Source organism: Scophthalmus maximus, chromosome 6 (assembly GCF_022379125.1).
Source record: "Scophthalmus maximus strain ysfricsl-2021 chromosome 6, ASM2237912v1, whole genome shotgun sequence".
In the NCBI taxonomy this organism is placed as follows: domain Eukaryota; kingdom Metazoa; phylum Chordata; class Actinopteri; order Pleuronectiformes; family Scophthalmidae; genus Scophthalmus; species Scophthalmus maximus.
The window spans coordinates 14650957-14676166 of record NC_061520.1 but is presented as its reverse complement, the minus strand read 5'-3'; the positions used below and the strand labels follow the sequence as shown (position 1 = coordinate 14676166).

Below are 25210 nucleotides of genomic sequence, written 5' to 3'. Positions count from 1 at the left end.
GCACATTTATTTTGTAGAAGAATCTCTTCTCACCTCCCACGGTACACAGTCTTGACTGGCTCCACGGCGAGAGCGGTGGCCACCAAGTCGTCAGCATTGTGTCTCCGTCCGCAAACCATCAGCAGACCCTCGATTTTCCCCACCACAAAGATGAGACTGCCCTGAACAGAGCAGGGGAACACACAGCGTGGTCATTACACTATCTAAGTGTACAGATCCGTTCAAAGAGAAGGATGCTTTCCAGGAAGGCCATAGATGATGTACTCTAATCAAACAGTCCTACTTACTGGGCCAACGAAGCCCAGGAGTCCTGACCGCACAAATGGAATCTCTCCAATGGGAACTCCGTTACTGTTCACCGGTATCACCTTAACATGACACAGACACAAAAAGGACAGCATTATGGCAGAAAATCAACTTTCTTATTTTATGAGATTGTATCATTTCAGGCAGGTTCATGTTGTAGATCTGTTCCCATACCTCAAAGGTGTTTTTTGTGAGTCCAGGCAGGCCGTAGTACATGGTACCTCCAGCACGAGAGTTGATTATTATCTCTCCTATCTCATCTGTCTTACACAGCTGAGGAGGCCCGTCAGGCTTCACAATGCACATCAGAGCTGGAGACGCACAAACACAACATTTAGAAAACATTGACTTAAAGGTGCAATATTCACCAGTGGCTTTGTACAGCTCAGGTTTCAATGCACATCGTCGTCTTCTTCACAATAATCAACTTTACGTAAAAATATTGGTTATGTAGAGGCCAAAGTTATTAAGCTGCACGCCTGAAAACTGATATTCCGCACTCTGATACTCGGCTGTTTAGGCTACCAGGTTAACAACAATCAGGACTTACAATCAAGACTTAAATAGATATGTGAGCTGTGAGATTTTTGAGGAAGTGGAAAGAGAGTCTAAATTTCTAATGGAAGAGTATTAATATGATGGAATGGTATTCTAAGGTACAGACAATTAACAACACGGTTGGTTATTTAATTTTGATGTTGAACCAAAGGTAAGGTCAATATGTTTTGTTGTAGACACCAACGCCTGCAAATCCGAACCTATTAAAATGTCTGTACTGAATTTTTTTAATCTAGTTTATTGCTATTTGTGACGTCTTGTACAGCCATGCAGGCTGTGCATATGACAAAATAATAAACACACAGTAAAACACCATCATAATTATAATGGAAATCTGTGCATATTTTAGACAATTTTGAATAATATACAAAGCATAATTCTTCCTGATGTATACCACAACTGGTTTAAGTCTGTTGTTTTCAATAGGAAATGAAAATTCTGTACATGAATTCATTAAAAGGAACATTTGGCCTTATTTTGGAAAAGTAATCTTATCATCTTGTATTCATGCAAATTGAGAGCATTTTTTGTCCGTGTGTTCAAGGGCATAACTGTCCTGTGTAAGAACCTGAACATTTCTAATCACCCTTGCTGGGCCTAAAACATACACTAGCTTGTGTATTCCTTTTTGGCACCTATCTGTGGTTTGTTTTTCATGGATATTTCCTTGTGACTCATGGATCTTTCCTTCCCTTCTCACCTCCAGGCATGACATGCCCCACATCTTGCACAGTCAGGGCGGAGTTCTTGTCCTCTGTGTTGACCCTGATGACACCGTGGCTCAGGCCGCCCATGGAAAGAATGGCACGGGCGGGGAGGGGTGTTCCCGGTACTCCTGGTCTTTATGGGAGAGATAACTTGATTAACAAATCCATCCATCCCATCTGTTCTTACAGTGAGCCATGCGCCCACCCACTCATTCACCACACAACATAAAACAGCCTACGTCTTCATCTGTCATGCTGGACCAATAAAAATGTCCATTAATAAACCTTGGTTTGAATTGGAAGGTGTGAAGGTGGAAAGAAAGTGGATGGCAGGAATGTAAGAAAAAAAGGAAAATGTTTGTTAAGGACGTACCTGCGTAGAGCCACTGTCATGGCCTCAGGGGAGGTGGCACAGGGACAGATGACCTCAGGCTTCAGCCCGTGGGATTGAAACACATTCAGGAAGGCATCACAGGAAGACACTGACCCTGCAGAGCAAGAGATAGGAGATTAGATATGTTGCACCAGATCTGTGAAGGTGGAAAAGGGTCTTTGTTTCACATAGGTCATACGAAGTACTCACAGGGGTTAGCACCATCAGCAACAATGAGCATACGTAACGAGGCAAGGCTTGTTTCTCTCTGGTCCCGATGGGCCATCATGGCCCAGTGTAGATCACGGCACTTCACCAAAGCTATACGAGCTGCACGAGAGTGAAAGTGACATGACGTGATACACCCATAAAATTCTTTGCCTTTCGCTTCTCAAACTGAGAAATCAGAGTAAAGTACCTTTGTGGATGTGGACCCTCTGTACCCAGGAGAGAGGACAAGCCTTCATTACTGCATAGGGGACACTAATAGTGTGGATCCTGTTCATCACACCCTGGAAATATACAAAAAACGTATTAAAAAGCTAATACAGTATAATATTTACACACACCATGGTAGAAAATTCTAGTAAATTACCCTCTACATAAAAGAAATCACCCAAAACTCACGCGCACAATAAAAAAAAGTGTATTTCTTGTTTGAGCTGCCATGTTTGTCTGCTCTGTCTATAGATGCTCACCGTGAGAACACCGTGCCACAGGCCCATGTCCTTTTTAAAGTCCAGGACATTAACCAAAGTTTCCCCTTGAAGTGAAGAAAGACAGAATTGACTTCAGACGTGCAACTCTGCTTTGTGATGAAGACGCTTTCAGAGAACAACCCTGCAGGTCTGTACTCACCCTCACAGTAGTTACAGGCCTGGGTCAGTGCTTGGCAGTGGGTCAACATGGCTACTTTAGACACGGCCACACCCACCACTGTGCCTTCTTTATTCGCCTTGTACTACACAGGGAGGAAACACAAGACCATGTGAATACCTGAGCAAACTGAAAACACACTGGAATTTTAATATCACATCTGGATGAAGGAATGGCCAAGATTTAATGCTCCCATTTTCAAACGTTTCTTCTATTCTGATCCACTGCACCAGCCAGTTCTAGCTTTGTTTCTATACTAAAAGATAAACCTACTATCTTAATATGGTTCAACACAATCAAACCACAGTAACAACAAGTAGCTCTGTTACCTCTATATATGCAGGGTCAGTGTTGGCGGTGGGGATGTGAGGCTGCCAGTCTTTGGAGGGTTTGGTCAGGTATTTTGAGTCTGTAACTACCCACTTTAGTCGAGGCCAGCCTGTCAGAGAAAGGCATCAGTAAAAGTACACCATTTCGAAATAGTCTGAAATTCAACTGTAAATATTTCTTTTCACAAAATGAAACCTCTCATGAATGCTTTGTGGTTATTAAAAAAACAGGTTTAGGAACTGGTTGCTGACCTTTATATTGCATGATTTCCCCTGTGGGTGTCTTGGGCAGACCCTTCAAACAGATCTCACTGGTCAGGGCCAGACCGACACCACAGCTCCCCAGCAGAAACCCCACCTGGCTGATACCTGCATCCTAAGCACACAACGCACAGAAAAAACGTACACAATTACACATTCACAACTACTTCCGCACTCACAAAACATTCTTGTTCCTCTGATGTTTTCTTACCTTGCGAGAAAGTGGCACCTCGATAGGTACAGGAATGAGTTCAGCCAGGAGGCAGCCGTAGAAGGCCACCCAGAACATCCCAGGGTCACTGTTAGGGAAGACCAACGCCACCTGCAAGGACATTCAACTTGACATTCAGCATTACATTATAAAGATGAAAACAACGACAGCTTTAACATGCTAAAAGTAGCCACTTATCACTAAGCACGTATTTGTAGTTTCCGTAGTTCTGTTCATATTTTTAAGTATTGGAGTAACTGAAATTTAGTCCTGATGGTGGCTCTAAAAGGAAGAGTCGCAGGATCACCAAGGACGTGCTACTCTGTACTATAGGCTATGACTGAAACTACATTAGTTCTATGTTGTGTATGTGTGTGTATATCTTTTCCGCCTGTTTGCGTGCCATCTCACTCTGTCTCCTGGTTTGAGGATTTGCTCATTCTTGGTGCCAAGCCTGTTGAGGAGGGTGTACGCCAGCTTCACACTGCGGCTCCACAGCTTCCCTGTCAGACAGAAGGTGGACAGGGGGGGTAAGATCTAATCTAAACAGTGGCCCCAAAAAAAAGCCGGACTTTCATTTTGACACTGTAAATGTCCTACTGCATATCAAATAGTGCAGTTGTGTGTCTCACCATAAGTCAGTGTATAGAGTGGTCTGCCTGTGATGTCAAGAGCAGTGAGGGCGGGGCTCTTCCCCTGAGTTGACCCCCACCGGGCCAATGCTGCCTGCAGCGCTGGGGGCCAGTTACTGACCACTCCCAAAGGCTCTCCTTTCACTGGCATGATCTGACGGCCCTCCGGCTTCGGTGTGTTTGGGTCTGGCTGGGGCACTAGGAGAGAGACGAAAAAAAGATGTTGTACGTCACATGTCCGTTAAGAATACAATCACAATGGCCTATACAGTACATAGATTACAATGATTTAACCTTTCAACTCTGCCGACGCCTTTATTAAAGACTGAATGATGTGTGACAGAAAGCTATGAGTACTAATTAATGAACTGCATATGCAACAAAGGGTTTCTTATTCGGGGCTGATACCTAAACTGTTTTCAGAGATGAACCCCAAAACTGGGCCTGAACGAGTTTGCCTTTCACATATGATGAACGCAGAAGGAGATTGTCTGATTCAGACGCGTTCCCACCAACAGGAAAAAATTCCGGAATATTCTGTGGCATCTCAGTATAGCAGCAGGAGGCGGGACATGACATGATAATTCCGCTGAGGAAAGCAGTGTTTTTTGTTCACAGCACCCTCGTTTGCTGTGGATTCTCTGGGGATTTTCCCGCTGTATCCTCACATGGGCTCCTGCAACCTGCATGTTTTCGACTTTAAGAGGAAGTCAGAGAACTCAGAGAAAACCCACACTGGATCAGGGAATCCACACAGAAAAGCCCCGGTAGAAACGTTGAATCTACCAAGGTAGAAATCTAATGGGGGTATTGGTAACACAGTGTTTCATGAAGCAGCGTACCTTCTACTATCTCCTCTGAGTCGTCAGTGAAGAACTCACTGAGCGGGGGCCTCTTAGGCCTCTTCAGGGTGTTGAGAAGCTGCTGGATCTTCGTGGACACTCGGCTGTTCACAGGAACCCCTACAGGCAGAGTGAAGAGGAGAGGGAGGGTGGCAGGACAAACGCAGTCACACACTGTGGTTCATACACACAGTGACAAAACTCTTCCTGTTGAAACGTCTCTCCATCTCACAGTCTGCTGCTCTTCATCCCATGACACAAGAAAAAGCAATATATTTCTCAGCGTATAATTAGTTGTCTTGAATTGATTGTAATAACTTTCAGGAATGAACAGCAGCAGACGTACAGTTGGTGGCAACAACACAAGGGAAACATGACGAGGAGCGGGGGAGGTGGGGGTTTGTCTCCTTTGGTTTGGGATCACACGTGAGGATTCATTTTATGTGAGAATGTTGTGTTTGTCGCATTTACTTCTATAATCATTCATTAAAACAGGAGGGCGAGTAAGGGAAGAAACAGCAAACACAGAGGGCTACGGACATTATACATTAAAGTGGTTCCTTACTCTGGATATTACCTCTTCCTACTGAATCAGCAAGAGAAATAAACATGTGACAAGGTGGAAAAAGATCGAGAAGAAAAGAAACCAGTTAAGTCTGATTAATGATCGGTCATAGTTGGAAGTCAGCACTTATTTTGAAGAGAGAAGAGCCAAACACAGGCTCCAGCAAAGACACACAAACAAATAAGCAGTTGTGCGGTGTAACTGTTACCATCAGCAGTCTCCATCATGCTCGATCGGCTCTGCCCACGGCTCATACCCCGGACCACTGCGTTCGAGGTCAGGTCCACACGTGGGCCTCCGGCTGGAGGAGCCACAGCTGTAACATCTGGAGGGGGGTGGCTGTTCTCTGACGGGGCTGCAGGGGAAGCAATGGAGGACAGTGAAATCCAAACTAACCTTAAGATTCAGCCTAAAGTTGAGCTGAATTGGAGAGAAGATGCAGAAGTCCTTCTGTGATAAAGGATTTCTGATTTTGCAATGGAAACTGCTGCACCAATAGCGTCTCACCAATGCGACTCTGAGCCAACATGTTTGTCACAGCTGCGGTGTGGGGCGGGTGCTGAGGCGGGTGCTGAGGCGGGTGCTGAGGCGGGTGCTGAGGCGGGTGCTGGGGCGGGTGCTGGGGCGGGTGCTGAGGCGGGTGCTGAGGCTGAGGTTGGTGTTGGTAGTGAGGCTGATACAGAGGTTGGTACTGCGGTTTGTACTGGGGCTGAGGCTGAGCTTGGCTCTGAGGCTGCGGTTTGGCCTCTCCGTGGGACAGGGTGGAGGAGGCTGAGGAGGAGGTGGAGGAGCCCTGGACGGTGCGGTTGATCCAAGATTCTGGGCTCTGCAGGTTGGGACTGACCAAGTGTGTGGGGGCGACCACTGATGACTGCCGGCGCACAGATGTCTCATCTTCAGAGCCTGACGAAGAGTCTAAATAAAAAGAGAAAGAAGGATGAATTTCCAGCTATGTATTCCTCAGGTCAAATATGTCTGTAGACGCGTGTTGACACGACAAGATGATTGTCATTCTTGCCGTACCTGGAGGTGTACGGGTATTAATAGGAGACTGGACATAAGTGGAGCGACGCTTGGTGGGCATGGGCAGTGCCATCTTCTCCTCCTTGTGTTTAGCCAGGGCAGCTTGTACTGCCTCAGTATGGATATCTGCACAGACAGAGAACAATACACACTCTGAGTTAGGGAGAGCTTTGTTCTGGTGGCTTTGGATCTGTTTAAAAACAAGGAAACAATGAAGTACACCAGGAAGAAAAAATGTTCAAAATTCACTCAGCAACATATATTACCCACAACACATAGTCGTGGTCTTCTTTTTAACGAGGGATTTTTGCCATTAGTGTTTCTTGTGGAGTGGATTCAGAGCTTCAGATTTGTTTGGTTTCTTTGCACGCTGGCTCATGTTGAGACTGCATTCTTTTCCTAACTACTGCTCGATTATTGCAGGGATTCCTCTGGGTCAGTGGGTTCCAACCGAGAGGACCCCCAGAAAGCTTATTGTCTGAAATTACAGTCAAAAAAGGCAAAAAAAAGTGCCAGATATGGTAATAACAATAGCTGATGCGCTGATGTTCACAACAATTTTTTTCTATTTATCCAGTGAACCAAAAACAGATATTTTCCTGAGAAGGATACATTTAAATAAATCTTATGGAACCTGGAGAGAACAGAAGAAGAACCTACACACTGGTTGATCTGCTCACAGCTCATAGAAGATAAACCATGCGTTATCTGAAGGTAAATGAATGCACTCCTTGTAATTTTTGAGCATTTTAATTTAGTTTAAGGAGACACATCTAAATGTAAAGAAAAATAATAAGTGAAGAAGTTACTAAGAAGATGACAGTGCACCTACACACTTGCCTACACGTGCAGATAGTAATAAATACTCTCAACTGATGACACCCACAGGCTCATAAAGAAAACGACCAACACGTGAAACAAAAGAGCCCACTCGCCGACAAATCCCATCTATTAACTCAGGGGACATTATTTCCATTCAAACATCAACACATTTAAATAAATCATCGAGCACAGTTCATTGCACTGCAGCAGTGGGGACCATCATTACATAACTGGCACTCAGATGCTGCAGATTGCTCCCGGCTAAATCATCTTCCCTCATAATGTGCCGTTGTCCACCCTCACACAGGAGCGTCAGGAGAGGCGGACTCTACGTGTCTGGGAGAATCTGGCGATCAGCATTGGCCCAAATGAACAGTGAGATTGACAGGCAGCTAAAGGCAGAAATCTAATATTATCTCTGTGACGTGGCGCGTCTTTGGTTTACTATGGTAAATTTGAATCAGAGGAATCGTGAATCTCTAGAAAACGGAGCATCATGTGAACAGTCAACTCAGGGCTGTCGTCTCGGAGTAGTAATAACTGGAGGAGGCTACAGGAGAAGAGAGGCAATTCAATGAAGGTTGTTCTCTACTGGCTCTGCAGCCCATAAAGTGAAGAGCTCTTTGTTTCATATTGCTGCAGCATTTTGTTATTTTTCTTTCTTTCTTTTTTTATACCATGCTACGTGGCTCTGGTTATATCAACGTGGCTCAGCCTGTCTGCTGGTCTGTCACTTTGCTGAAATAAAGACTGGAATAACTCATCAACCTCTGGAGGAACTGCCATGACACATTGAGCAGACATTTATAGTTCCCAGGTTATGCTGTGGTGACTCTCTGACTCTTTTTCTTCTGGTGCCTTCATGGGGTTTACTTTTCTGGATTTTGGTGAACTGCCTCGACATGTATTGGATGGATTTCATGAAATATGGTGCCGTTACATGGTTGACTGAATGAATTGTAATCAGTTTGGTGAATACTTTAACGTTTAATTGAGTGCATCAATAACAAATGATATTGTCCATCGATTTGTGACAAATTACTGGCAAAAGAAAATAACTTCGCCCAACACCGATGAACGTGGTAGACCTGCTACCTGCTTAACATCGACACTATAACATTGTTACAGAAAACACGTTAGCATACTGACATTAGGAATTAACTAATGAAATGAACTGTTTGCAAAAAGTTTCTCGTTGACGCTGTTGTAGACAATGTAAACTGTATCATGTCATACTGACAGGTGTCACCATTATTTTGTACACCCGACATATATCAGTGAGGATAGGCTACACGACAAACATTGTAAAAACATGCCACAAAATAATTTGCTGTTGAAAGGAACGGAAATTACAGGATGCAACAGTGGGGCTCGGGAGGCATTAAATAGAGATATTTAAATGCATTGTCTGTTTGCCATTTTTCTACACTATCATGATTATTCCTACATCCGTAAAAACGTAACTATTGTAATACATATGGCAGCAGTGAATGGATGAAGGAGAAGAGAGATTCCGGACACTTGATGAAAATGATGCTCGATCTGAGCAATTTGACTGTAGGGCCTACTTGAACTGTGCGACACAGAGAGGAGCGTAAAATGGATGGCACACTCATTACAAGACAAATTGCTCATCATCTCTCTTGTCCTTGCTCTTTGCTCCTCTCCTCCAGGCCATTTCTTTCAACCCTTCAGTCCTACAAAACTTTAAAGCTTCAGACAAGACTGCACTACTTTCCCTCAGTACATTTCAGCATGGCCCCAAATTCCTCAGTCATTTCTTCATACATTGGACCTCTACTCTATTGTGTGTGTGTGTGTGTGTGTGTGTGTGTGTGTGTGTGTGTGTGTGTGTGTGTGTGTGTGTGTGTGTGTGTGTGTGTGTGTGTGTTTCCTGCCATCTTTCTCCTTCCCTCCTGTGTGTTGTTTGTCCACGTTGCCTCTACTCCACAAACCAGATGTAGGAGGACCAGCTCATCCCACAAGACAGATGCCAGATCGTAATGTCATATGATCTCAGCGCTACGTGCTGTGGCTGCTCCTCTGTCTTTGTGTTTCTTTGAAGTTTTCGTTCGGCTGTTATTTCCTGACTTGATTGCTAATAGCTGCTCGGCCCGTGCCGATGATCACCTGCCTCGCTCTTTTAGGATCCTTTGTTTGGACGCCTGCCTTCTCGGTCACTTGTCAGTTAAGTCCGGACTCTGGAACCGTCCTGGAACCAGGAACCTGTCATGCAGCTACCTGTTTTTAAGTTTTCTATTAAACTCTTTAAATAACTTTAATGTTCTTTCGCTTGCTCTAAGCCTGCAGTCATACAGAAACATTTACAAAACATTCTGATTGCTGTCTTGTCAGATTTCTGATGCAACTGAAACATCTTAAGATAACCATCCACCAAGCTCCAGCTCAGGTATCTACTATGCCAAAGTGTGAGGGGGTTCCACATGAGAGGAAAGAACAGTTGAAAAGCCAAGCAAGAGGAGATTATTGAGAAGTGAATCAGCAGGGTGTGGGCCGACCTGGAGGGAGGATACCTTTACAGTCTGCACCTCAGCTAATAGACACAGTAATTCTTCTCACAGGCTCTGGGATCTTTCACCTCTACTCTACTGCTCTGTTTTTCTTTAAACCTCGCCAGCGTCAGGTTTTCCCAACCAGATCAGTATTCCCCTGTTCTCCACACAGCCTCCTCACACATAGCGAGTCAGTGATATCACTCTGCTTTCACACCAGTGAGGGTCCTCACTGAGGAGCTGCCCCCAGCTGCAGGATTGCAAGACACACACACTCACAGACACACGCACACGCGCACGCACACACACACACACACACACACACACACACACACACACACACACAGTGACTGGTGCATCAGAGGTGTTTGACTTTTCCTTTTTTTTCTTTCGAGGTATGAGTTCTTGCAGACCTGATCTGTAACGGTCATCCCTGGTTCCTCCACCGCGATGTGTTCTGCGGGATCGACGTTCTCGGTAGCGTGATGAGCTGGGGGGAGGGCCGTGGCTGGAGGAGGAGCTGGTAGGGGGCGGCAGCACGTCATTCTTAGGGGGCGGCTCCACTGCTAAACCAAAAAAAGGAAAGTGTATTAGTAAATAAGCAAACACACAGGAGGAATAGTAACTTGGTCCTCCGACAGTGAAATCTCAGTTGCAGCATCAGCTGCCTTCCCTTTCAACACAATCTCCATGTTTCCTGCAATATCCGGTCTACCTCATGAAGCCAAAGAGCTTCACTTAACTTTATTTATCCATCTATCTATCTATGTATCTATCTATCTATCTTGCTCCCTTTAAGTGCACCTCACTGGCTTCACCTGACATATCTATCTGTCTGGATAGATCGATGTACTTTATTAATCCCAAACCAGGAAATTCAGGAGAGATATCTGTGATGGCCGAGGCTCGATCCCGGGTCAGCTGCTTGGACGGCAGCTATGCTCACCACTATACCACCATTGCATTTATCTATCTATTGATCAATCCAATGCTGAGCAGTCCCCCTTAAAAATATATATATCATATATCAGCCACATTCTGTCAACTGTTGTCTGAATCACTAACCGGAGGTCTGTTTAGTCGTGAGTGGCTCCTCCAAGAGCCTCCAAAAATAAGTCTGTGCTTTTGCCAGAGTTCGTGTTCAACCGACAATGGGAGGATGGGACATTAGCCGAGAGTCTGTACCACTAGGAGGCAGCAGTGAGCATTATCAAGTCATTTACCAGTGACATTTATAGAAACAGACACTTTCACAAACATTAACAGCAGCATTTCCCCACAATTATTCTAAAATGTAGTTAAGTCAACACTTTTGGTTTCAAAAGTACATTTCCAGTGTGAAGCCCAGGTTGAAATGACTCTGTGTTATACATAAGACTTGGTCAACAAGATGTATGTGGCATCTTAACTGACAGCATGCAGACCAGTGATTATGTGTGACTGAGTCAAAGCAAAAAGACTCTGAAAATCAATTACAAGCAGAATCATGCCGACCAAAATATTTCTTTTTTTCAGCTTTCAACGTGAAACCGTAGTTTCTCTCGTGTGTGACCAGAGGAGAAAACAACAGAGACGTGGACAGTTATATAAAAGATGGGTTTTTACCTGGAGTGTGGATGATGTAGGGAGCCAGGAGTTTGGTCCTTTTCTTCTCATAGCCCTTCTGTGTAATGTCACCTGTAAAACAAAATGGAAATATATGTCATCTATTTTATTATCAGACTGGGCATTGAAAACCAAAGTGTTGCTTAAACACGTTTCTTTAATAAGCAACAAGTGTCAGTCTTTCCCCCATTCCACATCACAAGCACAATTCTTTATACTTGATAAAACACACGTCAAAACGTGGAAAGGACCATGTGACAAGTCCCATTCAAGTATTCTCTCCACAGTTTGATGATGAACTTAACACTTCTGGACTGATCTACTTCCTCTGATGTGTCTGAGTGTAGTAAATCACCACCTGTTCAAAAGTAATAATGGCGATAGAGGAAGGAGAGAGCAACAAAGAGGAGAAAGACTGACGACGACGACGACGACGACAACAACAACAAAAAGAGAACATGGAAACACAGATGGATGCAGGCATCTCCAGAGATGGCTGAGAGCATCAAAGATGTGGCTCGGCTCCAGCCTCAATTATGAAACGAAGGGAGAAAACAGGACTATATTTGGAAACCTTACGGAAGTGTGGGTAGGAGATGGGATGAATCAGAGACGCTTAGAGAAAACAGGCACTAAAGCAGAGGACAACAACGGTGGGAGGCACAGAGATAAAACAGGAATGACGAGAGCACAGAGGAGGAGGAGGAGGTGAAGATGAGCAGTGGGAGAGAAGACAGGTGAGCGACGGCGCGTCCGGAGGACAGAAAACGAGGAGTCCCGAGTAACACGTGCGAGGTGGGAAAAGTGTCCCCTCATCACCCACGTCCTCTCTCCCCTGCAGAGAGCCCATCTGCATCGCCCTGCGCCCCACCAGACCCAGCCCAGTCTGACTGAGCTCTCCGACGGCCCTGAAGCCATGTCACATTTTCAGATACACATTAAAAATCCATCTGGTGAGCCTGCACTCACTTTGGTGACCGTGTTGAATAGTGATGATTCACTCAGCGAGTCCACCAATGGCTGCTCTCAAACCTCATCTTCATCACAAAGACTGTCCTGGCAACAAGGAAACAACCTCAACCTCTTCACACCGAGACTCACAGTATGTATATTCATGGGAGAGACCTGTTTATAAAGTAAACAGAAAAACAGACAAGCCTGATTCTATGCGTGGAGCAGCCCTGGGATGTTTCCGCTCTGCGTGTTAGTGGCCAGTCGGACAGGTGATCCTACTCTGTGATTGTATCATGTCCCAGAGCTCAGAGCTTTAATCCCTGATTAAAAACCAGACTGCGGAGATGCACAGCGATGAAAGGTTGAAGCTGTCTGCTAATGATGTTGCCTCTTCCAAGTGACACCACAGAGGACAACAGAGATTAGAGCAGTATTTCCTGGCCCATCGACACAGGTGGACACCTCACAGTCCCAGAGCTGGGAGCCATGTTGAATTCAGTCACAATAATACAAATCTGCTTTATTTCTACTTATTTTCGTAGCAGGAAAAGTAATTCAAAGTAAATCTGAAAACATCGCCACAAAGAGGCAGATGTGGGCAGTTATGTGATAATCATTACATGCCTACGATAACTTGTGGCTGCTCTTTTGCTGACTTTTTGTAAAACTTAAAATGATCCAGTGCTCAATAAACAGGCTTCCTTCATGTTCCAAAACCCATCAGGTTTTTATGTCGTGACCCGCTCTCCGACATGAACTCGCTCAGCGAATGGGGCATCGGCCAAGTTTAGTCTGATCTCTGCCTGCTGAGGACGGTAAAAACTTTATGGATTGTTTTAACAAAACAACGACACAGGCGGGATCTCTCCCTGTGCTGACGGGCGGTCACTGTGTTTGTGTGAGAGAAAGAGAGCGAGAAAGAGAGCGAGTGACAGTGACAGCCGGGCAAAGAGCACTCCGCACAGCTCTACAATGAAGTGATAGCACAAAATAGTGAATTAGAGTTCTTTTATTTTGCCTAAATATCGTATCGTTATGAAACTGTGACGAAGTGTTTGTGTGTGTGTGTGTGTGTGTGTATACATATATATATATATATATATATATATATATACATATATATATATATATATATATATAGATGGTGGTCATTTATCTTTGGGTTGTCGTTGTCCTGTAGCCATCGACGAACTCGTGAATGTATTATGACCTCAGTCTGGAATAACCTTTGGTCAAGATTGATATACAGTTTTAAAACTCTGAAACAAAACCAAAAGTGAGTGTGGAAAAAAAGAATTGATAAGGAATCTCTCATTGTGAGAGTGTCTTTCTGTTTGTGTTTGATTTCTCCTCTGTTACTGTCTGACCACTTGCCATGTTCTCTATTTCTTCTTCTTTTTTTTTAGCACAGTTAGAACAGGCTATCAAACATAACATTATTTTGGACAACATAAATGTGTTAAACCAATTAATGAATAGATCATATCACCTCAATGTGACTCACTGATTGATCATCTTTTCCGTAAGTACAACATCTGAACATCTCGCACAGTTATTTAGTAGCGCAGACGTATACACAGGTAAACCACCGCACCACTGACACAACACAGACAAGTTGACAAATAGGGACAAGCTCATGTTTGGAGGGTAGAGACCACATCAACACAATATCTACTCAGGGACCAGGGCTCTTTTTTCAGAGGGAAAAATGGAAGAAAAGCAAACACTTCCATAAGTAATGCATGAATTGTACAGTTGGCCTCGCTCAGTCACATGATTTATTTTTAGCTCATGTGAACAGGCAGTTTCTCTGCAGAAAAACACACACACAGAAAGAGAGAACGAGAGAGAGAGAGAGAGAGAGACAGAGGGAAAAAGAGAGATGGAGACGGAGATGGGGGAGGGGACGGTTTGGTAATAAATGAACCTTAAATAGTCACTCTTCCAGCTGGATGATTTGAAATCCATCTGCATTTTTATGCTTTTATCATCAAATCCAAAATCCATCAGTGGGAGCTAAAGAGTTAAACCTTTGCTTTTTTTGAAAGGGATGATGTGAACGACACGAGAACAGAGACGTGAAATGAAAACGCGGCAAAAACTTGCAAACGGGCACATGAGAAAAATCTGAGATCTGAAAATCTTTTTTTTAATTCAGCGCCAGATAGTCTAGAGAGGTTTCGTTTTTCAAATTTGTATTAATTCTAAGACGAGAATCTTAGTCTAAGCCCCTGTCCGTTTACAATTTACACTCTCAAGAAGGGTCAAAGAGATCTGCTTCAGAGGCAGAGCACAACTCCGCCGAGGAGACGAGGGGAGGGTCCCGTTTGTCAACCCAGTTTTCTCACAGTGACCCAATCGTGTCTGTCCTAATGGTGCAGGTCACAATCAAACCTTTTTACGCTGAGGAGTGGGTTTGCACGAGGCCGCCACAGCTCTCATCATTGGTCTCTAATTGACAGTCGCATTGTTGCACCTGAGAGTGAACGCTTCTTTCCCCCCACTAGACAGAGGAACATCAAAGCTGCACACTCACACTCGCGAGCAGTGGATTATGTGAATTGCAGCGAGGCCTGCTCTCTCCTTCCACCTCACAGGCACTCTGTCTGAATAGAAATAGCTGCAGACGTCCGTTCTCCTTCCCTTTTTTTTTTCTCCTCGTCACCTCTCGCTCAGTCGCTTTCAAAACCTGCTTACGGGAAAGGACACGGACACACGTTGAAATATCACACGGAGAAACCAGGACATCCAGCTGTTATCTCACAGAAAACAGACGGATAAGATGCTGGAATGTAGCCTGCTGCTATACAACAACACAACATGAAGCTCTCAGTCATGTTATGTTGGTTACATTTGAACTTTGGCTATGGGACTATAGCAACAGACTGAGATATTGAGGTCCAGAATAAAGGATGACACATGGTCCCCCCCCTGGTTCGGTGCCCTCTCTACACTTGTTGAAAGGAGCTCAAGTGTTTTTTATCAACCTTCCTGAAGCCTAAAGAACCGGCACATTTTTATCCGTAGAACAAACATCCTACTGAAACCTCCCAGCGGCGTCTTACCAGCAGGCCTTGCATCTCACTGCAGCCAAAGCATCACCAACTCACTGTGTCCACACATTCACACGCTACTGCCACAGGACACACACACCCTGGATTGTTTAACAAAAACAAAAAAAAACAATTAGGTGCATATGTATGACATATCTTCTCTCTTTCTCTTTCACACAGTGTGTGTCCTCCAGTATTCAGTATTACGTTGTCTGAAAGGGTTTTCCTGCAGACCGTATCAGCTACAGTTATTTGTTAGGCAAAATAAAAGGACATCTGCCACCATACAACTGATTTTTTACTCGTAACACAGTTCATTGTTTAGCAATAGTTTGGCAGTGACATTTAGGATCATAAGAGCTACATATGTGGAATGACAGGTGTGGCAATGCATGTTTAAACTTGTATATGTGACTGACACTCAGGGCGATAGTGCTACTCAAATGTAGACCATAACCCCCGCATTCGTGTTATATATTTCAACTGAAGCTTTAAGGTTGGAAAAATAATTGTATGATTCAACACTGATTACGAGATGATATGCATCTGGGATCCGATTGATCAGCTCTTCTTTCAAGTAATAATTTAAACTTTTTATGCTTTTTTATGGTTGTATCCTGACATCATCTTGAAAATCCTTTCATACACAGTTTCTTGAATTTCAGCCCTGACATATATCATCATATTGTTTCACCATGCGTTGCCGAGGCTGTGTGTGTGTGTGTGTGTGTGTGTGTGTGTGTGTGTGTGTGTGTGTGTAAATGTAATAACTCCAGACAATGAAACTGGAATTACAGGCACCGGTGAATGAAAGAAGTGCTTTAAAAGAGCCTAAAGCCCTAACACACACACACACACACACACACACACACACACACACACACACACACACACTCAGCAGGTCTCAAGTGATTTCTCTCTGACATAGCAGGCAGGGTGTGGCGAACTCAGGTAACGGAGGGGATCATATTTCACTCCACACACACTCAGCTCATACAGTGTGTGTGGTGAGTTATGACACCACACGCACGCACGCACGCACGCACGCACACGCGCACACACGCGCACACACACACACACACGGTCCCTTGAGGGCCAGTTGAAGTAATATCAGAGGTTATAAAAGCAGAGGAGCAGTAAATTTTGCGCACTAGCTGGCGTGACTCATCCCGAGGCTCTGGCCCTTCTCCCTCCTGTTGTCGACTTTTTCTCTTCTCTCTGAGTGTACGAAGAGGGCGTGGCTCACACACCTGACACACCACACTTCAGACACTTAGCGGCAAACCTATTCCAAACGCAACATAACACCAACTTGAGCGTATCTCCTCCTGTGGGATTTACACAAAAACATGAGACAATGTGAGCGACAATCACGACAGTGACATTAACTACACGGTATGTTTGTCTCTGAAGCAAGATCTAATCCCAGAGGAACATTCTGTTGGTATATTGGTGTAAAATGCAGGTGAACAAAGGTGAACAGAGGTGAACAAATCCCCCCGTCCTCTGTGTCAGTTCGTCTGTTCTGATTGCTCGAATCTGTTCCAGTTCCCAGTCGGTGCGATCTCCTGTGCCTTGTTCCATGGTTTGTTTTTTCATTTCAATTCGTTAAAAGTAGTATTTTTATTTGCACTCTGAAATTGGGTCCTGCTCCTTTTCCACAAACCGTGACACAATGTCTCAATGAGCTCTACAGGCCTACAACAATAACAGTGTCCTGACCCGGGTCATTCACTCTAGAAAGAAACGGGAAACTCTAAGAGATTCGCCGTCCTTCACTCATAAAGTCAGATATTTCATCCGATAAGTACATCGCGAGGAGGTTTCTCTCACACAACCGATATAAAATGTGAATACCACTAGGAGACTGAGCCGAGTAACTTGAAAAACTATGGGACAACCTGTCTAGTTTCACCTGTTGATGGCAAATGGCAGATGATGGCTACTATTTTTGGTAGATATATAAATCACTCAAAATGCTAGATATTTAAAGCAGTGGAGTTTATGCCTGGCCTCTATCATTTATTTATTATGACTAGTTCAATGACCACCTGAAATACAAACACTTGAATTATACGAAGGGCTACACACACCCACACACACACAGGTTTGATATGCCAAATTCAGTCAAGAAACGGCGTCCGTGTCGACAAGCTGTGACTGGGTGGCAGAAACCTCATGTTTCCTCTGTAATGCTTTTCACAGCTTAGCAGAACATTCAGTTGCATTACTGTACGTGTGGCTCCAACATATGGCCGTTCGAATCTGGAAAGGGTTTATGGAACAATCACAAAGCATGTGTGTGTGTGTGTGTGTGTGTGTGTGTGTGTACAGTATGTGGGTGGGGAGGGGGCAGGGTGTGGGGGCACCACATGGGCCGTGTCCACAGCAACCAGGCCCATGTAGAGCTGCATTAGGGAACATGACATGTGATACCATAGAACAGCCCAGCAACATTCAAGGATGGTTGATGCCAACACATAAAAATGCATTAGGAAGCAAATAAGATACAAAGAGTGAGATGTAATACACCAACAAGTGCTAATTGTTGTGTATTTGTCTATTTTAGAGCAGGGTGTAAACCACCCACTGCTTCTTGCGTGTGCAGATGTACTGCTTTTTTCTGTTTCATATCACTGTTAATCACCTCTGCCAAGAGCTTTCGTGATCGGTTTGGTTCCGATTGTTTGTCTGTTTTTTAACAGGTGATTGTATTTTGGGAGGGATCCAGATCCGGAATCCAGGCAAGTCTTGGCGGATTCTTCACCATTGCGAGACACGGCAAAGATTGACTTTTTGAGTCATATCTTCACAAATAGATACATTTTTAAAAATATGTAGGTCAGGTCGAGATGGAAATACAATATATGGGTGGGGGATTTATCTGGCAGAGGTCTGTGCTCTCTGCGTGCTCTTTTTTAAATATATTGCAGCTTTGAACTGTTGGTCAAATAGAACAAGCAGCATAATGACATTACCTTGGGGGGGGGGGTAGAAACATCTGCCAATTATTATTTCAACTAACTAAATGATCGTTTAGTCTAAAAATGGCGGATAATAGTGGAAAATGTGCTTTACCAACATCCCAGAGCCCACATTAATGTCTTAAAATGTGGTAATATTTGGTTCCACCAGCAGTCTAAACCCGCAAGATATTCTGTTTTACAATAGTATAAACAGAAAAAGGAAAAAATATCCTCCCATTTCAAAAGCTGGAATCAGAGAACTTTTTTTTTGACAATTTTAGGCCTCTTACAATTAAAATAGTCATTGCCTGAATCCCTTGGTCAATTGCACAGTCACAGGCTTACAACCAATTCAAGTGAGTCTGGTCAGTTTGACATCATAGAGAAAGTAGCACGTAAACTTAAGAAGGAACTTGGATTAAGTGGCAGTGGACTATCTGGAGTGCAGATAGTCTGAAACACGTGCTGCAGGCAGCCCGACTTCAATAATTCAGTGAGCAACACAGTGACCTGACCACTACTCACTTACTCCTCTCTCTGCATCACTGTCGTTTCTTTAAGTACTTACTTTTCTAAGCGGCAGAAGTAAAAAAACAACAAAAAAAAACGATAGATTAGAGAATGTTGATTCTATAGTTCAACAGGGTTACTGAAGCACAACTTTAAAGGCAGAAGAGGTTGAGAGCCCACCTGCAGTTCACCATAGACATGACAGTGTGTGTCAGTGTGGAGGTGTGTGCGCAAGTCGCATCTAAATTATTCAGTATTTTTTTTGTAAACAAAGCTTCAGTGCACACATTGCATTGTGTGTGTGTGTGTGTGTGTGTGTGTGTGTGTGTGTGTGTGTGTGTGTGCGCGCGCGCGCGCGCGGGGGGGGGGTCACCTGGTCTATGTGTATGGCAAATTTTAGATACGTATGGTTGGTGATGCGTAATACTCATGATTCATTTCACAAAAGTAAAAAAGAAAAACATGAATCCTGCTGTTGTCTGTTATCCAGCAGGTGTGTCCCTCATTTTGCCTTTTAGTCTGTGGCCTTTAGCTCTTTAACTGTTGCTGGCTCTGCAACAGTTAAAGAGCTTTTAAGTAGAAAAGGCTCAATCCGCTTCCTTTCCATCCCTCTCAATGTTGCATTTACATACATGCATGCATAAAAGCATTGGTTAAACATATGCACACGCACGGTCAGGGTTTTAAACCCATCAGCTTTAATGACTGACAATATTCTATATTTTTCTTTACGTCCAGCAATCCTGCAACCAACACAGAATTGATTGATTTTATTTCCTTTGTAGACAAAACCTGACATATCTAATTCTCCCGTGCTATAGAGGTCCATTGTTGTTTAAATCTATTAAAAACGCTCAAGGTTGATCCTCGCTGTGGCACCGGTTGACATGTTCCTTTATTGCAATGCAAATGCATGGGGACTTTGTTTTGGTTTGTTTGACTATGTGCTTGGGAATGAGTGTCACAGATCAAGTAGGGAAGCTGGAATGTTAACTAAGTCATAATAACATCTTTTAGGTTTTGGTCGTTTCATGGGATTCGTGGACAGTAAGAAAGAAACAGAATACGTACCAGGCTTGTCCTTTAAGTAAGCATTGTATTTATTCTGAAGGGGATGAACACTAAAATAATACAGGAGTAGGGGGAAACAGGGAAAAGGAACAGATAAGGCAGTGGTGGTGTCAGGGTGGGGGGAGAGCCAGAGATCCCCAGCAGCAGTCCTGGCCCAGTGTGACTCACAGGCTAAATGAGCCAGGCGTGTTGCCCCCTGATGCTCTGTGACCTAGATTGAGAGACACAGGCAGAACTGTAATCTCTCATTTCTCTCTCTCTCTCTCTCTCTCTCTCTCTCTCTCTCTCTCTCTCTCTCTCTCTCTCTCTCTCTCTCTCTCTCTCTCTCTCTCTCTCTCTCTCAGTATGGAACAGGCGGCCGGGATGAAAGCCTGCCTCTCGACCGCAGCATCGCACACAGACAGCAGGATGGACGCTACAGTCACTAGGAAACGTCCACTCACAAGGTGGGACAGTTACATCAGGAACTGAGACTGTAATCAAATCAAGGGGAACGTAAAGTGACCACTGTTCAATCTGTGTGCGGCCGTCTGCTTTACTGGGCATGTGATGCATTTGCAGCATCAGGCACACATGCACGGGTACAATGGCACAGATGGCATGCATCATAGGTTATGAGCAGGGCCGGGTCATTTGAAATGTATCCATACCAGCATGATATTTGAGCGTCAAAGCCAAAAGCAAATTTTCCCCTGCCATACTAGCTGGATAACTCTAGAGACGGCAATATCGGTTATTCTGACGTGTCTGGGCTGAATTATTTCGGGCCGATGGGCGGACTGAAATGAAATTGGCTACACGCATTCATGCCCCCACCCCAGGAGACAAGGACTCGAAGCCTGACGCCAACCTTCGGCTCTTGACCGTTTTTGATACTGAGAGTGACACGTTGCTGAGATGGATGCCGTGCACCGCCAGTCCCCTGGTGTGAACACAAGCAATACACCCTCACATGCAAACAAACTGAGGGGCTGCAGACACCACAATGCCCCTCACACTCCCGGGCTGAGCGGCTTAAACAGTTGTGGTTCAGTAAATTCCAGACCAGCTCAATCTCCAAGTCTTTGATCCCCTCAATGGCTTTCTTTGTGTCCTTACAGTCACGGAGGTTATAGTAGGTGGAGTGACTCTCTCCCTCAGCCAACACATTTGCATCAAAACACACACACACACACGCACGCACAAAACTGCAGTCCACAACTTTAGCTATAACTGCTGAGGCATATTTTCCTCCCTTGCTTGTTGCCGGGGGTGTCGCATCTATGGAGACAACAAAAGGGTGATTGTTGCCATGTAAAAGATATCTATGAGAAAGTCTCCGACTCTTCGGGCGGCCAGCTGCCGCTCGCCTTGTGCCGTCAGCCTTGCGTATAGGCTGAGTTCGGTTGAGCAGACGGCAAATGCACTTCATCACACCGAGAGATGCGGATACAGGAGCAGAGCATCTGGACAGTGCCGGGACCTTTTTTTAAAAAAATGAGTCGTCCCCGAGTTAAAGTTACGCACAACGCAGCCATGGTCCTCTGAGGCCGAGTCCACAGCGGAGGGACACTCACTCTGGGGGTGTCACCTTACCTCCATCCCACACTTGAGCCGTAACATACTGGAACCATCAGGTGTGACGACTGCTACAGTCAGACCTCCACACCAGAATAAAGCAGCTGTTTCCAAACTGTTACACAGCAAAAAAACCAAAAACTGACGACTGTAAATAGAGGAGGAGGAGACGCACGTCACTTCAACTCAATTCTGACTGGAGTGAATTTTATCAACTTAACGACAGTTATCAGAGAATTAATTGAGACTTGAAGGTTTTTCTACTTTGCAAAAATATCCAGTAGTGTTGAAACAGTAAATTAATTAGCCAATCAATTTGTTATAATCAATGAATCATGCAAGTATTTCAACAAGCAAAATTTACCAGATCGTACATATTTGGTCAGTGAAACATTTTCTTTTTTTTTTTTATTCTCTCAACTCTGAGCTTCAGAAAATTATATTAGAAATAAAATGATAGATGCTCAATTAAAGTGCTGAGTGTCACCTTTAGTGTGAGCAGATTCACATCAACATAGAAAGACTTGTGTGCCGAATACAGACATTTAAATAACACATGCTTGTACAAATAAAGCTTTTTGTGGGGTCTCTCTGCCATTAGTCTTCTTCATCTGAGATCGGGTGATTTACTCGACCAATCGAGGATATTCCACATATAAAAGGCCGTTTGTTTGCCAGAATCAAAAGCTGGGTATATTCTAAAGAAAGCAGATGCGCACAAGAAAACTAGAAAATATCAAACAGACGGATGAACTGACGCTATCAAGTCCTGTGGGCGAGCGGAAAAACGATTTGATTATTTGAACCCCTTCATGACCGCTGGCTAAGTCAGCACTGGTCTCCAGGATGAGGGCGGACATGTTTTTATGTCAACGATCACAAAACGTCATGACTGGATCCTCAAGAGGATTCACCTCGTTGTAGTCCCCACAAGCATATCAAAATAGAAACCGCTACAGTTCTGAAACAAATATATTGATTGATGGAACGAAAATCAACCTTTAACTTAAATCATGGAAAGAGGAGATGGTGGAGAGAAAAATGGGAACAGCTCATGACCCAAAGCCACCAGCTCATCTGTCAAACTTGCTGATGGTTCCGTTAGGGCTCAGACTGGCGTGGCTGCCAGTGGACCATATTGATGACTTCACTGCTGCCGGATGGATGCAGAGGTCTACAGGAGCAGTCGATGGAATGCATCCGAACTCAATGGACGACCTATTATCCAATGCCTCTCGCCCATGTTTAGTGGGGTGAATATACAGTGAACATACCCTTAATTGCAGTCTATTGTTAACCCTGAAACATATACTCGACTCCACAGGAGCTCAGGTCAAAGCTGCCACAGCAAACTCTCTGTGACACTGGGTGAATTTGACAAATAGAGAAGACAAACTGTGAACATATACAGATGACTTCACATAGTAAACACAGAGTGTGGCAGGAAGTACTGCTGCATCATGCTGAGGAGAAGGAGGAGAGGGTTACAGATGTTTAAGATGGAGGAAAAAGGAAGGTGGAAATTTGACTTTACACAGGGTGATCTGAAATTATCTGATTTCTCTCAAAGAAAAGGAACGATGTATTGTTTTATTAAACTAAACGTTGTAGTTTGAGAAAACAAGGCCAACGCTTGGTCGTTTCCTCAAGCTACCAAAGTCACCTCGAACAAAACGACTTAGATCTACACCTGACCTGGAAAAGCCTGTCAGCTATTTTGTCTGTCAACATCTTCAACACGTGCCCTCTCATTGCCCTGTTCATGAAAGGAATAGCGGAAAAATGTCGAAACCGATACCAAGTTTATAAAATTGGCTGAACCCGTGCACAGTGATGATGGCAAACTGTTTCCACCTCAACTCTCTACTCCTATGAAGTTTCACCTGTCCTCCCACATGGGCAGGACAGCTCCAGGTGTGTGTGTGTGTGTGTGTGTGTGTGTGTGTGTGTGTGTGTGTGTGTGTGTGAGTGAGTGTGTGTGGTGCAACAGTCACTGAGGCATCATTATTGGCCCATACATCCCCCCACCATAACATTACTCATCCACCCCCGGGCGCCTGAGAACGCCACAGCACCAATCAAGCTCCTGAGCTGTGATTCACAGGGTGAGGAGGAGACTTGCATAACAGCCAGCATCATACCCCCCCCCCCCCATAAAACAATTAACCCTCATGTGCTGTCTGCGGCAGCTCACACAGGAGGCCTCGGGATGTCAACTGTGACCCATTTTCCTCTTAAGGAGACTTTATGCTCAGATGATAAGCAATGTATGATAAATATGAGGGCCGGGGGGGGTAATGTGGATCAAAGAAAGACCGTCCAGGGGGGGAATATACAGAAACATGCCAGATCACAAATATAAAGAGATATTCTTATGTGTCACAACGAACAGAAATAAGCAGTCCTGTCTGGAGCGAGAGCAACACGAACAGTTGATGGAGGAGTGACAGCTCGAAAAGGAGGTCAGTGTGTTTTTAATCATTTGTTGCAGTCGTGCCCGGATGCACCGCAGCAGAGCCTCAGTCAGCTGACACTGGCCACGGGCTCGTTTCCCCCTCACGTAAACACGCTCCAGATCCACGCTGCACTTCGCAGGACCTTACCTTCGGACAGCTCCAGGTCCAGCTCCGCCAGCTGGTCCCGGACCTCTTTAGGCAGAGCGGCCAGGTCGACGCCGCGGTCGGTCATCGTCGGACGCGCAGCAGCCTGCGGGATGTTTGCGAGATGTCGGATGGCAGCGGGAACAGGTCCAGCGTGAGGCAAGAGGAAAAAGAAAAAAAGAGAAATCAAGATGTTGTGGCGGCGGTGTTTACTCCGTCTCCGCGACTCCCCGACACCGCCATGACTGTGGGAGATCGGAGCAACTCGCCAGGGGAGTCTGTCGGTCACGTGACCGGGGCTGACGGTAACGGCTGTGACAGGACGGCGGGACGGAGTGGGCTCTGTGCGCCCTCTGCCGTCGGGCCCTCTGCGCCCTCCGCCGTGGGGCCCTCTGCTCCCTCCGCCGTGGGGCCCTCTGCTCCCTCCGCCGTCGGGCCCTCTGCGCCCTCCGCCGTCGGGCCCTGTGCGCCCTCCGCCGTCGGGCCCTGTGCGCCCTCCGCCGTGGGGCCCTCTGCGCCCTCCGCCGTCGGGCCCTCTGCTCCCTCCGCCGTGGGGCCCTCTGCGCCCTCCGCCGTGGGGCCCTCTGCTCCCTCCGCCGTCGGGCTCGTTAAAGCTGGGAGGCAGAACAGAGTTCCCCACCGGATCCAGCTCACCTGCTGCCACACACTTCTCTACCACACAGCTGGACACCAACATCTGTACACGTTTCTCGTCATTTAGAGTTTCACCAGGATTAGATTGAAGACTTTCTCACATGGTTTAAATAGAACATTTCACCAAAGAACGCTATTACAGCACGTACAATATAACACTTTTATTCAAGACCTCTCCAGCACTACAACAATCATTTCTAACATAATCATTACTCTTTTTTT

The 25210-nt window shown here is 45.1% G+C and overlaps 1 protein-coding gene across 5 annotated transcripts in view; it reads right to left on the bottom strand.

The window, feature by feature from the left end:
* The window catches only part of dip2bb (disco-interacting protein 2 homolog Bb), a 33850-nt gene extending 9383 nt beyond the window's left edge, over positions 1-24467 (bottom strand). For 2 of the 5 annotated variants that reach the window (XM_035630902.2, XM_035630906.2), the window contains exons 1-22: positions 24338-24467; positions 11624-11695; positions 10432-10584; positions 6684-6809; positions 6168-6575; positions 5869-6015; positions 5661-5681; positions 5096-5215; positions 4254-4451; positions 4033-4124; positions 3622-3732; positions 3402-3525; positions 3150-3259; positions 2803-2905; positions 2643-2707; positions 2363-2456; positions 2155-2274; positions 1945-2059; positions 1565-1704; positions 481-617; positions 288-368; positions 34-161 (exon numbers count right to left, since the gene is read on the bottom strand). In XM_035630902.2, coding sequence (XP_035486795.2) covers positions 34-161; positions 288-368; positions 481-617; positions 1565-1704; positions 1945-2059; positions 2155-2274; positions 2363-2456; positions 2643-2707; positions 2803-2905; positions 3150-3259; positions 3402-3525; positions 3622-3732; positions 4033-4124; positions 4254-4451; positions 5096-5215; positions 5661-5681; positions 5869-6015; positions 6168-6575; positions 6684-6809; positions 10432-10584; positions 11624-11695; positions 24338-24422 — 2750 coding nt within the window. In that variant the 5' untranslated portion in view covers positions 24423-24467. The remainder of the gene's footprint in view (positions 1-33; positions 162-287; positions 369-480; positions 618-1564; positions 1705-1944; positions 2060-2154; positions 2275-2362; positions 2457-2642; positions 2708-2802; positions 2906-3149; positions 3260-3401; positions 3526-3621; positions 3733-4032; positions 4125-4253; positions 4452-5095; positions 5216-5660; positions 5682-5868; positions 6016-6167; positions 6576-6683; positions 6810-10431; positions 10585-11623; positions 11696-24337) is intronic. The other 3 variants (XM_035630904.2, XM_035630907.2, XM_035630903.2) reach the window with 2 other exon arrangements.
* Positions 24468-25210: the final 743 nt, after the last annotated feature.